Raw genomic sequence first — 16,760 nt, forward strand, 5'->3', positions numbered from 1 at the left:
ATCATAGGTAGGTAGGAGAATCCTGATTTGTTTTTGTTGTCTGATGACCATATTTAAGTTGGACTTCTAACGCAAAGGCTTTTGTTTTGACAAGATTCATCCCTCAGTCAATCGTAGCAGTATTGTTATTGTGAAAAAACTGACAGAAAACAATAATAATACACATATGCTGTATTCCTGGTGGATCTGCTGAAGTTGAAATATTTTACAAGAATATTTGCCTGTATTTCAAAGTCTCGTGATAACATTGGTTAGACGTGCGGATGACGCAGTTTGGAGTCGGGGAGGGAGGGGGAGCAGAAACAGCAGTGTAGGAAAAGAGGAGGAAGCAGCAAGGATGGCGGAGTCACACCTCTGAAGGTAAAACAGTTATATTATCACAATAACAGTGGGTGTTTTACCACCGCGGCACGATTCCACATCACCCCAGATATAAAGCGGCCGTCAGCCTCTCGTTACGATACGTTCAACCCCAAAGTGTCATGTTGCGGTGGCGAGTACGAACGCACTCTTTTGTTCAGCTTCGGAATGGCCGCTGTTTTTCAGAGTGTTTTCTTTTTTTCCTCGACTAATATTCAATACGGGAGCAGCGCTTAGGTACCCCGTTACATCTTGTGTCCATTCAGTGATCCCCCGGCTCGGGGATCAAGTGTCTCCGGCTGTTCTCCGTAGGTGTCTGCCGCCTGTTTGCGCTCAGCTGGCTGCAACACAGATTTCCTCTGTCGGTCGAACTCACGGAGGACGGTTCGGTTGGAAGTCCGCCTCCGACAGCCGCTCCGCCGCTCGGGCCTACATGCACAGTTAGCCCTGGTTTAGATGGAGCTAGCGCCTGGGTGTGAGGTAATATGTCAGGGAAAACGCCGTGAGTCTTTTCTCAGTAAACAGGCATAAGAGGATTTGTTTTATTTTTCTCCTTGACCGTGGTGCCTCAAGTTTGACTCGGAGGATCGTTTGCTGACATACTGTTAGCTAGCTGCTGAGCTATTTGCTCGCTAGCTGACGTTAGCAACTTAGCAGTGTGGTATAACTGACGTTTGCTTTGCTGTTGACGTCTAGCCTTAGCCAGTATTTCCTGCCTTGTTGTCAGTCGTGAGAGCAGACTTGGTCAGAGTGCTTTTCTCATTCTGAAAACTGGACACTGCTTGTTGAAATACATGTGTTTTTGTGACTGACTCAAGGCTGGTTTAGTTGCAATTAAACGTCTGTATTCTATGTGAGTTTGCTAGTGGATGATAGGTTAGCAGTCACAACGTTACGTGTAATGCTAGCTTTATACTCTCCACATTAAGGTGTTAGTTTTTCCTCTGGTTTCCTATACTTTTGTCAGGCTGTTGGTTAGGTGGTCATGTTATGTAACGCAAAGTAATCTTTGAAGGAGCATGGACTTTCTTGACCTGGTACCGTTTCGTCAGTAATCTGTTTCCAAGGATTTGTCATTGGCACACGTAGCCACCAAGCTAGCTGCGTCCTGTTGAGTTGTAGCAGTAGTAGATAGGTGCCACCTCATCTCTGTTTTGCGCTTTGTCTCAATTACTAAACAGAAAACTGTTTAAATGATCATGTCAGTTCCTGCCCTGAATGGTGTTTTTTGTGTCTTGATCTTAGTGACCTATAATGCGACAAAACAACACTTCTTTTTTTTTTTTTTTTTCCTGGATTTAAGTATGTAGTACATTTGGCCATATCACCTCTTCACCCTGTCATATTTTCTCCCCACACACTTTTTATTGTATTCTCTGATTAGCTAACACTAATGCATTTCTCATTTTATCTGAAAGGCATTGTAACTCACAAACAAAAGCAGGAAAACGCCAAACAGTCCAGCTTAGGTCTAAATGCACTAACATTATCAGATGAACCCGAGATAATCTTAATGGAAACTTCATTAGACTCCATGTGGGTTGTAAGTGGTATGAAATTTAAGTGTGCAGAAGCACTCCATGGTGTTGCTTTGTTTGTGTTGTTTCCTTCAAGCTCTATACAAGTTGAAAGTCACATTTCCTCTCATATTGGGATCCACAAACACTCACAAGGTTTTTCACAGTTGGATCCTTTGCTTGCTGATATGTCACACAATCCCTCTACTGTAGACATTTAAAGAGCTGGTGTGAAAACATCTAATAGACACTATGTACCCACAGCCATAGAGCATTGATTAATACACATCATAATTTTGCCATAGAGTCATGGCACAATTTTGTTTACAGGCAGAGCTTTGTTTATATTTGTGTTAATCCCTTGATTTTGTTTAGATCATGAGGTTACAGAGTCCTTACTCTCATCCACATTATGTAATTCTGCTGAACCTGTATAGCAGGTACAATACAGGTGAACTTTGGAATTAATGCATTTCATGTATGTGCAGTAAGTGTCAGGATTCTCCAAATTTAGACATATTGAGAATTTATTGTTTTACATGGATGATCTTGTCTGAAGCTCAATACTCAAGCTAGAATACAGAACAGCATTGCACTGCAACATATGGTTTGGGTACCATCTTGAGTGTATTGTAAGTAGATCTTAACTCTGCTAATGATATGAAAAGAAACATTACAGACATGTGGTTTCTGTGGTTTCCAAACACAGCTGTTAATCTTTCTTGTTCTCCTTCTTGTCCTCCTCATGTCAAAGATTTTTGGTCATCTGAATGTTAAAGTTTGTGTTGTTTTTAGAAACTTTTGTATCTATATTTGAGATGCAATTAAGGTTACATCTATTTTAGTTTGATTAATCTTTTATTTTCATTTCCTCTAAGCATGCAAGACTTCTTGTAGGAGTTTCTAAGATTCCTATTATTGTCAGCATCCATATGGCAATAAGAAGTAGACATTTTTTATATTCTTCATTTGATTTTGGTAGTCATTTTTTCGTGCAATCTCTTTTTGTGTTTATTAAGTTTAAGATATGTCAAAAGACCTTTAGCCTTAGATACTAACAAAAATCTATACAGGTAACATTTCATGTGAAGTTTGCTATAAACAGAATGATGTACCAGGGCAGGGACACAGAGTGCAACCGTAAAAGGAAGCAGCTTTCACAGTTTGGTTTAGGTGGCTCCTGCACTTGGGCTCGCCTGGTTATTCTCATTTTATGTTAATAAATATTGTGTGCACACTTGTACCTATTAAAGCAAGCATTTACGGCTTCATCTTTCTATTTGCAATGAGCAGAAACAGGAATCCTTTTGTAGCTTTTTTTATTTACTAAATACTCTGTCAAGCTTTCTAACATGTAAGAGGTGCTGCTATTGACCCAACATGTCTTTTACCTGAAAGGTCATATGACCTGTTGTTATGGGAACTTCATGCTTTGAAGGCCACTTCTAAAGATTATTCTCAGCAGTCCTAACCTTTTCACTTAGCTCTGATCCTGAGCCAAAGCTGCCTCTCTTTTTTTGCCATAGGTAGGTCTTTCAAGGGGACAGCTAAATAGTCAAATGAATGTTAAGGTGGGGCTGTCGACTTACAGTAATGTCAACACTTGCTGAACCATGTTTGTTTAGCACAAGTAAGTCTGTGAGGTTATGCTTAGTACATTCAACAGATCTGCTTGTCTCTTGGCCTGATGTTGCACACACCCAGTACAATGTAGACTATCTCATCACACATTCAACCCTCCAAACCTGCAGTTGTCATCTTGTGTGTTTATTTTCCATTTCAGTATTTGAGGAAGAATATTGTGAGGGTTAATATGTGTTAGATCGCACATCAGTCCACCTTGAAATGAGTTTTGAATCATCAAATACAGCCTAATCTGCTGTTTTCTTGTGTCTGGTTCATGTTTTATGTTTATTTTTTTAAAGTAGATATAAATTGATATATAATATCTGTGAAGAGAGTGTCAATGTTGCTGTGTTGTGTCAGGAAAGTTGGACCACACCTCCACACGTGGCGTTAACAGTGGCTCTTTAGAGGTGTTTGCTGAAATATGTGAGAAAACAAAGAAACTGGCCATGTTGCAGCCCCATATACTGTCAGTGTATTAATTTGTAAATGCTTTCTGTTTGATTGTCTTCAGTCAGTATTGAGTAGTACCAGCGTTTTAACAGAGCACAGTGGGGAAGTTCTGCCTATGCTGAGTGAACAAACTAAGGATCAAAACTGGTTTGATTGAGTTACATTTTGACCAACTTGTGGCCTCCCCGCTGATGACAGTGGTGGGTCATCAGTTCAATGGATACAGTTCACATAAATTAGTCCTTATTTTATTTTTTCCCACTTATTTATGTTTTATTTGATCACAAGTGCAAGTTTAAAATGACACAATGGTGTGGCCCCAAGTTGAGAGGCAACCATGAATGACATGCCTGTTTTGATTTCAAGTTTATCTGCACTTAATTTCTGTATTTTCACCAAAATTAAAAAAAAAAAAAAAAACAGGCATGATGTTAGTCTAATATACATGCATTTTGAGCAATCTTTAAGCAATAATTATCCATTTGATTGACAGTTGTAGTAAATACTGTATTAGCAGTTTAAGCTAAAATTATGCTGGATGTAAAATTTGTCTTGGCTAAAGGATAGGAAGACTGCTAGGAATATCCATTCATCCGCAGTGTTTTAAAATAATAAGTGTATTCATCAGATTATACATTTAAACTAATTCTCTTTTTTTTTTCTCCAACAGCAAATCGACACAGGATTAACAACAACTTGATGACCTTTGCAGCCTGAAAGAATTTCTACTCGAAGATCCTTAATTGTGTGCTGTTCGAACGCTTAAGCATGTGGCCCATGGATGCCACAATCCAGCTACTTCAAAGGATTTTTTCTTCCATGGCATTTTAACAAAGTATCAGAAGTATCCAAAAAACCTTTGGATCAAAAAGCCTTTACTTTAAGGATAATCGCAAATGTGTGGGCCTTTACAGGGATGTTTTCTTTAAAAGCTTACTTGACTGTTTGTGTTCCTTTTTTTCCATATAAGTAACCTGACAAGAGAAACTCCCATGAGCAACTCTGCAGGAGGCCCGATAACGTCGACATGAGTAGTACTTTAGGCAAAGAAAAAGAATCAAAAGAAAAGGACCCAAAAGGTGGTCCAGCAGGGAAAGAAAGGGAAAAGGAAGCTAAAGCTCTGGCCAGCTTAGCCAAGGATGGTGGCAAAGAAACGAAGACCAAAGGGAAAGATGCCAAAGAAGGAAAGAAGGACACCAGCAGCGCACCACCGGGTGTTGCCTTCTCTGTTGACAATACGATTAAGCGGCCAAACCCGGCACCAGGGACGCGCAAGAAGTCCAGCAATGCTGAGGTGATCAAAGAGCTTAACAAATGCCGGGAGGAGAACTCAATGAGACTGGACCTATCAAAACGGTCCATTCATATGCTGCCCACCTCTATTAAAGAGTTGACGCAGCTGGCTGAACTCTACTTATACAGCAACAAGCTGCAGAGCCTGCCAGCTGAGGTGGGTTGTCTATCAGGCCTGGTTACTTTGGCCCTGAGTGAGAACTCTCTGACCAGCTTGCCTGACTCTCTGGACTCCCTTAAGAAGCTTCGAATGCTCGACCTTCGGCACAACAAGCTGAGGGAGATACCGGCTGTCGTCTACCGGCTGACGTCTCTGACTACACTGTACTTGCGCTTTAACCGCATCACGACGGTAGAAAAGGACATTCGAAATCTATCCAAACTCACTATGCTCAGCATCCGTGAGAACAAGATTAAACAGCTACCTGCAGAGATAGGTGAGTAAAATAACACAAAAGCAGAACAATTCTCCCAATTTAGGCAGAGCAAGAAAAAGCATTAAGTGAAGGAGAGATAAGAAATGATGGATATAGTTAGCTTCCAATGTGTTAAGGAGAGTAAGTATTTTTGCAGGTGCTCATTGTAATTTTATTTATTTATTTATTTTTTTACAAACTTCAATCTCTTTCGTGTATTTTCACCATAACACTAGTGGTCATTGTGTACACTCTGTACTTCAGCTCTGGCAGTACTGTATATCCTGGTTTTCAGAGTGTCAGTGTGTGTGTGTGTGTGTGTGTGTGTGTGTGTGTGTGTGTGTGTGAATGAATGTTGTGAGATGCCCGGCTGCTCATAGCATTCTTTGTAATGTCTGTTTGCACTGTGTTTTAGAGTTCTGGCTAGTAAATGTGTTAAGTTGTCTCGCGCTTATCCAACTCCTCAAAAAAACCTGCAATTTTTACTTGCATATCAATGTTCTGTCTCTTAAAAACTTTTGAGAGAAATATGATGATGACTTCAGTTGGGAATAGGGTTGGTTAGTAAAAATGCTTTTACCTAGATTGCAATAAAATCAGAATTTGTTCATGTATGTTTGTGCAGGGGAGTTATGCAGCCTCATTACTCTGGATGTTGCCCATAATCAGCTGGAGCACCTACCGAAGGAGATTGGGAATTGCACACAAATCACCAACCTCGACTTGCAGCACAATGAGCTCTTGGATCTCCCAGAGACTATAGGTAATTTCAGTATTCTTCTTGTCATAGCATAAAGACCAACAAACAATGTCAGGGTTCCCACGCATCCTGGAAAATGATTGATCAATTTTCCAGTCATGGAAAACATATGGAAAATGAGGTCAGATGTCCTGGAAATGGTTAAGTTATCCTGGAAAATTATTTATCCTCCCCCTGCCTTGTGACCTCCTGTGCCTAAACTGAGATGAAACAAAGGAAATGGTTTTTTAGGGATTTATTGAAAATATCCAAATATTTTTAGAGGAAGTGCAGGAGAGAAAGTAAGACAGAAAAGAAAGTTGAGTTGGGAATTGCCCAATTGAACATTGTAACTCCAGTTTGTCATGCTAATGAAGTGCTACACTGTAATCTGTGGGTGTGTTTGCATTATTCTATGATACATTTGTCATAATTATTTTTCATGACTGCACATCAAATTTCTGAGTAATAATCATAGAAACAATCTGGGTAAATGCAAGTTACAACTGTAGAAAAGAACACTTCCAAAGAATGACGGAGAATGTTTCAGTGTATGATGTGATAACTTGTCTCTGTAGCAGCTGAAAATGTCCTGGAAAATGATTTCAGGGAAAGAGTGGGAACCCTGAATGTGATTGTAATGATTAATATATATTATAATGGTTTTATCTGGTTCAAATCCCAAACAAAATGTATGAATGGTTTTTATTTGCTGTTGCAGGCAATCTTGCAAGCCTAAATCGTTTAGGTCTGAGATACAATAGATTGTCGGCCATCCCCAGATCATTAGCCAAATGTCGAGAACTGGAAGAGCTAAACCTTGAAAACAACAACATTTCAGTGTTGCCAGAGGTAAGTACTGATTAAGGTAGCATTTAATCTCAAATATGAATGTTGCCTGTTAAATATGGTGGAACAAAGTGCTGAAGTCATCCTGGAATTTCTCTACCCACACTCTAATATGTATGCAATATGTGTTTTTAAGATTGTGTCTTTTTCTTTAAAATAGTTTATTGTATACAGGAAATAGTTTTCATAGTAAATAACAATAAAGTTGTAGTAGTACTAATGCAGTAAAAAAAAAAAATCATAAAATGACTTGACTTGAATGATTTACAGACTGAAATGTTCTTCCATTGAGTAAGCTATCATACAGCCTGATGACTATGGAGGTGAAGAATCTCTGCTCTCAACAATCCTCCTTACCTTCATCACATTCCTTGAGCTGTTTATGCATTTGGTGCTGTGTGTTAACCTCCGCAGGCTTCATTTGAATATTTATTTGTGTCCTTGGTCTACTAGTGCAGTCAACAGAAGTCTATAATGATGAAGTACTGATTATGTTGTTTCTGTCATGTCTGCTTTTGTGCTTGGTTAGGGCCTCCTGTCAAGTTTGGTGAACCTAACCAGTCTGACACTGGCAAGAAATTGCTTCCAGTCGTACCCTGTGGGTGGGCCATCCCAGTTCTCCACCATCTACTCCCTCAACATGGAGCACAACCGTATCAACAAGATTCCGTTTGGTATCTTCTCCAGGGCCAAAGTATTGAGCAAGCTTAACATGAAGGTATGTTTATGTACTGTTGTGTCCATTCACAGCATTAAGAATAAATCTAATAAAGGAAGATATGTCTGTATGTATGTTTCTCTAATAACGCGCGTGTGTGTGTATAAGCCACAAAAAACAAGCATTTATACAAACTATACTCTTTGGATGGTTAATGGTTATCTAAAGTCCTTGGACTCTGCTGCTGTGAAAAGGACCAAAGTAGAAAACGCCAAGCTGTATCCACCAACATAATGGTAGTAGTGCTCTGATTCATTAAGCTGTTATATTGTACAAATTATGTCATTTACAGCATTGTCACTTTCTGTTTCTAAAACCCGTCTTGAAAACTTATAATTCCTTGGTTTTTGACCCAGCATGAGACTCGGCTCTTATTTTAGAGCTTTTATTGTTGTATTGTTTTTTGGGTTTTTTTACTGTTTTATATTGTTTGTTTTGTAGTTGTGTTTTAACGATTGATGTACATAACTTTGTTTCAGCAGTGGTTATTTTTAAAGTGCTTTATAAATACAGTTGAGATTGTGGGTTTGGACTTGACTAACTTGAAGCTGTAAAAGATGTGATAATCATATATGCTATAGAAACACACTTGAGATGTTTTTTCCAAAGCTTATATTTGTTCCAGCTGTGCAAGACTGAACAGAATTGTTGCTGTTGGTTTTCTATGGGTTATACATATACTGGGAGGTATTTAAAAACTCTCATTGCATTGTCCTCCTTAATTGTCAGTTAGTTTGCTAATGAACGGCTGGTATTGTGTGCCTCAGGACAACCAGTTAACATCTCTGCCATTGGACTTTGGCACATGGACTAGCATGGTTGAGCTCAACCTGGCCACCAATCAGCTGACTAAGATCCCAGAAGACGTCTGTGGACTAGTTTCTCTCGAGGTAAGTCTTGAGCCTTTTCAGACACTGTCTTTTCCTTTTATCAAACTGAATCATGTCGTCTGCCTGTCTGAAGCACCCCGGTCACTTCTTTGTGAAAGTTGTAATGGCAGTCTTATTAAATGGGGTCTACTAAAATGTCTGCATTACTGTTGACACAGTATAAGGATATATATGTCTATATGTAGTCGGTCAGATAAATGGAAAAGATCCAACTGCAGCATAAAATATGCTGATATGTATGTCATGTTTTGCTCTGAGCTTTGTAAAACACATTTAATCATTAGAATCAACAAACACAGACGCTAATAGCTTCCTCTATCAGATCAATTGATAAAATAATTTTCCTCTGCAGTAAAGTGACCTGCTCTTTACATTTTTATTCACACCATCTTACGCAAGTGGAAAAAAAGGTTTACACTGAGTAAGTCAGCAAATAGAAATCAAAATCTAAAAGTGAGTAGCCCCATGTTCTGTTTTCTGTTGACTTCATAGCAAAGGTTTCCAAACACGCTAAGAAATCCATATTCACTGCAACAGTATGTTTCATTTGATCACCTATTGATGATTTCACAACCTCTATATTAAGCTGACGCTAATGCTTAATGTTACTTGTCATCATGCAAGTACAAATCTTAAAGTGATGTAAGTAAAACTGTCAGCTTTTGTGAGTTACTTGTGTGAAGTTATGTGTGTATGTTTATGATAAGAACTTTTATTGATACTGGCATGATGACAGAAGTGCTGGATTTGAAGTATTTTAACACGCTGTCAAATCCAGTTTAAGAGGAACATTGACATGAAAGTGGCCTGTATGTGACTGACAGAAACCCACCACTAACAGCTCCACTAAACTCAATGCCAGGTCTGAAAAGGGCTTTAGACATAAACACGCTGTACAATTACTGTAACTGACACACTGCCCCTAAGCATTACAAATACTACTAAATAGACACACTAGAGCTGCACGATTTTGGCCTAAAATAAAATCCACATGTTTTTCCTCTAAAAACTTGATTTACAATTCCAACTTTTGGGTAAAACTACAAAAGACAACAGATGTCAGCATGTCATTTTCTTGTGCAGCCTGCAATACAATGCACTACTCCCTACCTCAAATCTGTGATAGTATCAAGGAATTGCCAAAAATTCTGTGATGGGCCCACAGAAGTGATACCAATGTAAGTCAGTGACAGGCATCAGTTGTGCATGTGTGCATGGACCATGTAAGATGAGTGATCCCCATGCAGTTAGATTTGGATTGGATCTGTGTGTGGACCACGGCTTACACTGGTATCACCTCTGTGGGCCCATCATGGAATTTGTAGTGATTCCATGATGCCATCACAAATTTAAGGTCCATGGTCATTACACGGAATTCTGTGAAAGATCGCTCTCACAAATAAGAGGAGGAGCCTACGGTAGCCCAGAGGCGCACAGCCCGGAGACACAAGACAGATGAAATCGATTTGACGATTACCTTTTTTTAAAAATAATCCTAATTTAAAAAATTCGATTTTGATTTAAAACCCGTTAATCACGCAGCCCTCATACATATACATACAGCTATACACGTATGCAAGAATTAAGAGAGAAACTGTTGCAGACATAATGAAGACTTATTATGAACACTTTTATGTGTAAATCTGTTGTTAATAACCAGTGAAGTAATGGAGCCAGTTGTTAATTTTACATCATTGAAATCAGATTTTTCATTCATACCGTTATCATCTAGTAGAAATCAGTGAATTATGTTGAGTATTTTGTAAATAAGTGCTGATCATCCAGTTATTTTACAACTGCTAAGGCCCAGTCAAATGTCCTTTCAATAAAAACACTTTTGTTACCTTCACAGGTGTTAATATTGTCCAATAATCTTCTCAAGAAGCTACCACATGGTATTGGAAATTTGAGGAAGTTGCGGGAGCTCGATTTGGAGGAAAACAAGTTGGAATCTCTGCCTAATGAAATTGCTTACCTTAAAGATTTACATGTAAGTTTTCCAGATGATCTGTTTATATATTAATGTGTGACTTTCTTTCAGCCATTACGGCATCTGACGGTTTTTGATTGTCTACTCTGTTTTCACCCATTTGTTTAGAAATTGGTGTTGACGAATAATCAGCTGACCACGTTACCGCGGGGTATCGGCCACCTCACTAACCTGACTCATTTGGGTTTGGGAGAGAACCTGCTGCAACATCTTCCTGAGGAGATTGGTAAGTACTTCTGTCTTACTTCACATTTTTTGTTTGTTTTTATTAGTGCTTTGGGCAGAAGTTTGTGAATGCTGGGACGTTCTTCTTTGAGGCTGTAACAGTGTTTCCTGATGAAAGCTAAACTTAACCATTAGGATTTAAGAGCTTAACAGAATATGTCCCACCTCTCCGCCAACCTCCAAGTGATTGGTCCAACTGAATGCGCTGGTTACTGCTAAGGCTAAGAGTTAAGCCAGAGATTAAAGTGGATGCAGGAAGGAGCTAAAGGTGGTGTATTTTTAGAGGACTCAGACTGGGTCCAGAGCTGAATTATACTTGTAGCTTTGAGGTATTTAGGTTGACATAAGCAGCTATTACATCTGCCCTAAGGAAGAAATTCACAAAAACTCAAGTACGACAATTGTCAACATTTTCTTAAGTCAAAGAAAATGGTCAAATTACTCTTCAGTGGTTTCATTATATCTGCATATAAAACCATGTAGCACAGATTTTAAAGTTAATAATAAACTGGTTATCTTCAGCAAATAACAGATTTATTAGTTATTCAGTAAATTGTGTTTGGATAGAGTGTGACATGACTTGTATTTACATAATCACTAGTTTCTCATTTATGAGACACATCCTGGGTTTCATGATGTCTGGGATATGGCCTTAACATTCAACACAGGATAAATGATCAATCAACACTGGTTATTGATTACTTCTCGCTGTGTGTCAGTGTGTTGTCAGTTTTTGACATTGCTCTAATTGTTCACCTAATTTTAAGTTGATTTCAGTGGGACTGTTGAAGCCACTCGTCTGTATTATTTTTTTGTTTATTTTATTTTATTTTTTTTGGGGGGGGGGGGGGGGGCGGGGGATCTTTGACCATTTAGTGATGGTACTATGTTTTCTCCACTATACATGGTGGGGAAAAAGGTCTTCATTAACCACAGAATTGAATAGGTTGACATTTTAGTGCGTCCCCCCCCACTAAACTGAATTCGGTCATTAATGAAAGTGATATTTAGTTTAGTTATACTTCAAGAAGTGATATGTTTTTGTTGCTGCCATCGTATACAACTATATTTAAATGTAAATGCACAACAGTTTTCTGGTTTATTTCGGAGCATTCCAGCTCTGAAATAAGTTTTACATGAAGAAACACTAAAATTTGTGAAAAACCAACCACAATCGTATCTGAGAAACCGAAGTTCATGTAAATGCATCATTTATTTCATTCATTATCATTCCAAATCCAGATTCAATGGGGCCTAATTCATAAGAGGTTCAGAGAACAATAAAATGAATACATTAACAAAAACTTAATGAGAAACTAGCACCACAACCAACATGTGTTTTCATTAATAGTTAATTTTTACATTATATTCACAATTAAGTGGCTACTTGTTATGTCTATGAAATGGTAAAAAATGTCAATAATTGTTTCTCAAAGCCCGAGATTACCAATGTTGTTTGGTCCGCAAGATATTTGGTATACTGTCATAGACAAGTAACAGAATCTGGAAATATTAAAACTTTACTTTTTTTCTTTTAAAAAAATACTTGAGTAATACTTACCAACTAATGGATTAACTGAATAATCTTTACAGCTCTAAATTAAACTAGAACTCTGTCATGAAAACTCAAATTAGGGAAGAATTAGACAAATGATGGTTAGTTATTTCAGATCCAGTTCCATGGATTGAATAATGTACTGTATATGTACCTGAACTAACACAAAGTGACGTGCATCCTCAGGTACACTGGAGAACTTGGAGGAACTGTACCTCAACGACAACCCCAACCTGCACAGCCTCCCCTTCGAGCTGGCTCTCTGCAGCAAGCTGACCATCATGAGCATAGAGAACTGTCCTCTCAGCCACCTACCGCCTCAGATCGTTGCAGGAGGCCCCTCCTTCATCATCCAGTTCCTCAAGATGCAGGGACCGTACCGTGCCATGGTCTGAGCCGAAAGCAGCTCAAACCCTCTCCCACTTAACTCCAAACCCTTCACTTCCTGTACACCCTCTCACCTGCCCGCCCCCACAACGTGTATCATACACTGTAAAGAAAAGACTCGCCACAATCAGTGTTTGGGGCAAACAAAAGGAGGAGGATGAAGACGAGGAAAGCGTTTCTTTCACCACCCTTGGGCAGATACAAGGCAAACCTTTGGAGACTTGGCTTCTTTGTTACTCCAGAGTTTATCGAGATTATTTTAGGTCCCCAGCCACCCCCCTCTCCCCTCGCTCATCTTGCATTCCGAATCGTACAAGAGGAAAATATTTCCATCTTTGCCAAAACTGAAGATATATAAAGTTATATATATTGAGTTACTGTGAGCTAAGTGGCAAAAGTCTTTTAACCATATACACCGTGCTCTCATTGCCAATGTATTTACAGTAATTACAAGCATCTATTATGTGAGCAAGGATACAATTGTATGCAAAAACAAACAAAAAAAGTTTTTGGAACTTCAGATTTACTGCTGCTGCCGTAATTGTAACTCATCTTGTTATATTTTCTTTTGATATTCCCTTTTTTTTTTTTTTTTTTTTTTTTTTTTTTTTACATCAACTTCATTCAAGATGTTATATATTATCTTAGGTATTTCTACATCTTGACCGCAGAGAACAAAGGTCTAATGATGATGTGTTTATAAGTTCCTTTTTTGGTTTTGTATTTTTTTCTTTTTTGTTTTTACATTTCCTGTGTTTTTAAAAAATGTGCCTATGTTTAGAGTGATCCAGTGGTTCATTTCTAAACACCATTGTCCATACGAATACAAAGATATAAATTATTTCAATAATTCTTTTTTTTTTTTTTTTTTTTTTTTAAATCCTGCTGTTTTTACTTTTATTTTTCCTTTTTTTCTTTAGTGTTCCTTTTGCTGTTGCATTGATCCATTTAGCGATATCAGTTGTAAAATAGGGTGATTGGAGGTCTTTCGACAAATAGCAGCAGTAGTTGTTAAACATTAAGCTAGTAATGTATACATATGAGAAATGCCAATCGTACATGCTTCAAAAAACAAAAAACAAAAAAAAAGCAAGTTGGACTTTGCTCCAAAATGGGTGGTGCCCTGACCCCCATGTCGATATTGCTTTTATGTGACAAAAAGGTATTGAAAAAAGTCAAACGTACACAGGTGATGGGATAAATGAGATGTTTTTTATATATGTATACCAATCCTGGTTGTTGCCTTGAGTGCAATTTTAGTTATGTTTACTTGTTTGATAATATCTTCAGTGTTGGGCTGCACAGCTGTCATCCAGTTGATCACTGACCAACATATCATGCATTTTTAAAAAGACATCTTGGTTTTCGAGTGGCGAGTGTATCAGAGCTTTGTTTTTTAAAAAAAGAGAAAAAAAAAAGGTTTAATAATAAAAACATTGGCGGGTAACTCCTTCTCAACAGTTCTTTTATTAATATCTTTATTTTTCTTTAGTTTTTCAACAGGGTCTCATAAAAATCTTACGTACATGATGGAAAATGTTTCCTCAATTTTTGATTTGTAATTTAATTTTCTTTAAATATCTTCTCTTGTCCCACACTGTCCCAGCGATGCTGCTGCTCTTATGCACTTTTTTAAAAACATTGGCATCCTCTATATTATGGAAAAAGAAAAACACAGTAGCCTCTCATCAGTTATTTTGAATGGGGGCATTTTTTTCATAAATGAATGAGTATTTTCTCTGCTAAACTGACCTTTTATCATGTAAATTTGTATCAATTAAATATAAATGTTGAGTTTTACAGGCTCAGAATATACTAGTAACTTTCTTTTGGGAAGTTGTATCCTGTCAGTCTTAAACGGAACTTGCTCTCTTGAACTGTAAAAGGATCTTTGTGGCTATGACATGTTCTAAGATTTGCATATCCTGCTTCTCTGTTGCAAGCAAAATGGCTTAATGCAGTTCAGATCAGCATTGTTTATTTGAAATCATTTGAAGTTGAGTGTTTTATTTTCTTTCTTTCTTAAAGATGTCTTCACTTAGTATTATTTCAAGTGACTGTACATTAAAAATCCCAAGAAAGGTAATCCAACCAAACTTTTTTTTCCTTTTTGAAAATGTGCATCCCAGTTCTATACTCTATCACTATTCTGTTTTGTATTGGAATGTGTGGGTCTACTTTTTTTGCAGCAGCCTGGTGTGTTTCTGTGGGCTGTGGTCTGGTAACAACGCCACAGCTCACCTCGGGGTGGGACCGGGTCGGTGGAACAATGTACCGCTGCTTCTAATTTACCAGCAGAACCTGTTGCTGCTTTTTTCGTGGACTGAAACATTATGATGTACAAGACAGATGAGGGGTGGGTGTGGGTGGGTGGGGGCTGGTGAGGGCAGGAGGCAGGGCAAAATCCACTCCCACAACAACAACAACAACAACAACAACAACAACAACAACAACACAGATAACAGACTTCACCTGAAAACCTGACGAGGAACAAGTCCAGTGACCTTTTTGCCGTGTTTTTCACACAGATCAAATCGTTTGGACACGACGATGTGACATCACAACAAGGTGCATATTTGAGCTTAACGCAGTTACAGTACAAGACTGTCGGAAAAAGACAAAAAAATTGTAAAAAGGGCTTTCTGTGTTCACGCTCAACAACACACCGGAGGCATTGCATTCCTGGGTTTTATATAAAAGCTTTGGAAGTTTCTTTTTTTGTGTGTATTTACTTTTAGCTGTAAACAATTGTGCGAAAAATGCCTTCAACCAGTACTCAAAAGTGAGATGTGCATTAGGTATGCAGCGTGAGTGCTGTGACCCATTTTACATTCAGTCTCTGTTTTTACTTTTTTCATGTGCCATTTTTGCGAGGTTGAGAATGCCAGTGTGTGACGTGCGCAGAGGTCAGGGGAGGCTAAAATCAGTCGACTGAAGAGCATTTATCAGATCCTGGAATGTAAGTTCTAATGGGCTGTTGGAAGAGATGGAAGTCACCAACCGACCCCTTTAGGTGGAGCTGTGACCTGATATTAGATCAAATGTTCAGGATGTATTTAATACTGGTGCATCCAAAAATAATTGGAGTATAATTGGTGTTTGTTTTTCTATTGTGTGTGATTTTAGGCCATGGAGAACATCGCAGAATCAAGGTCATTTAGCTCTTTTTTTTTTTTTTTTTTTTTTAATCTTTTTTTTTTTTCCTCTGGATCATACAACTGTCTTTTACTTGCTTGGTTATTTTGTACAGAAAACAAGCATGTGGAAAACATATTTGACATGATTTGTCTGGGTCAGAATCGGGTGTTTGCATAGAGGACTTCGATTTAGTGGCTATTTGGTGTATCAGCAAATGCTACCTTTTTGTATATTGCAAAGGGTATCAAAGCATTGTGTGGCAATGCTTATCCTACTTAATCTACATTGACAAGCAGCCTTAATGGTCTTTTTTATGTGTTTGTTTGGCTATTCCTAGTGTCTATGGCCACTGACTGTACTTGATGACAAGCAACTGGTTGTTACAATGTAAATTTGGGTCTAATTTCTTTCTGTCTAGTTTTCCTTTTACTATGTACAGTAATCTGACGTTACGGTAGACTCAGTATTACAAATCTGTAATGTGATTAGAGTTTTACAAAAGACAAAAGAGTGCAATGGAAGACAATGCCATTATGCTACCAAGTGGATGTGCGTTAGTTTACGTCTCACTTGTCTTTGGCATTAAAGGGGAATTCCACCAAAA

The 16,760-nt window shown here is 38.2% G+C and overlaps 1 protein-coding gene across 2 annotated transcripts; it reads left to right on the top strand.

The window, feature by feature from the left end:
* The first annotated feature begins 286 nt into the window (after positions 1–286).
* On the top strand, positions 287–16,760 carry shoc2 (SHOC2 leucine rich repeat scaffold protein). 2 transcript variants are annotated; one of them, XM_030138733.1, is made up of 9 exons: positions 287–360; positions 4,627–5,686; positions 6,291–6,428; positions 7,126–7,256; positions 7,783–7,971; positions 8,739–8,861; positions 10,714–10,851; positions 10,960–11,077; positions 12,818–16,760. In XM_030138733.1, the coding sequence occupies exons 2-9, from the start codon at positions 4,984–4,986 to the stop codon at positions 13,024–13,026; spliced, it is 1,749 nt and encodes a 582-aa protein (XP_029994593.1). In that variant the 5' UTR covers positions 287–360; positions 4,627–4,983; the 3' UTR covers positions 13,027–16,760. The 2 variants fall into 2 exon arrangements, with proteins under 2 accessions (XP_029994593.1, XP_029994602.1); XM_030138742.1 differs by lacking the exon at positions 287–360 and adding an exon at positions 448–840.

This window comes from Sphaeramia orbicularis, chromosome 1 (genome assembly GCF_902148855.1).
Source record: "Sphaeramia orbicularis chromosome 1, fSphaOr1.1, whole genome shotgun sequence".
Lineage (NCBI taxonomy): Eukaryota > Metazoa > Chordata > Actinopteri > Kurtiformes > Apogonidae > Sphaeramia > Sphaeramia orbicularis.

Bases quoted from the DNA above. Each gene is read 5' to 3' on its own strand.
- shoc2 (XM_030138733.1), top strand. From the start codon at position 4,984: ATGAGTAGTACTTTAGGCAAAGAAAAAGAATCAAAAGAAAAGGACCCA. The intron at 7,972-8,738 runs GTATGTTTATGT...TGTGTGCCTCAG, and splicing joins TGAGCAAGCTTAACATGAAG to GACAACCAGTTAACATCTCT. The intron at 10,852-10,959 runs GTAAGTTTTCCA...CCATTTGTTTAG, and splicing joins CTTACCTTAAAGATTTACAT to AAATTGGTGTTGACGAATAA.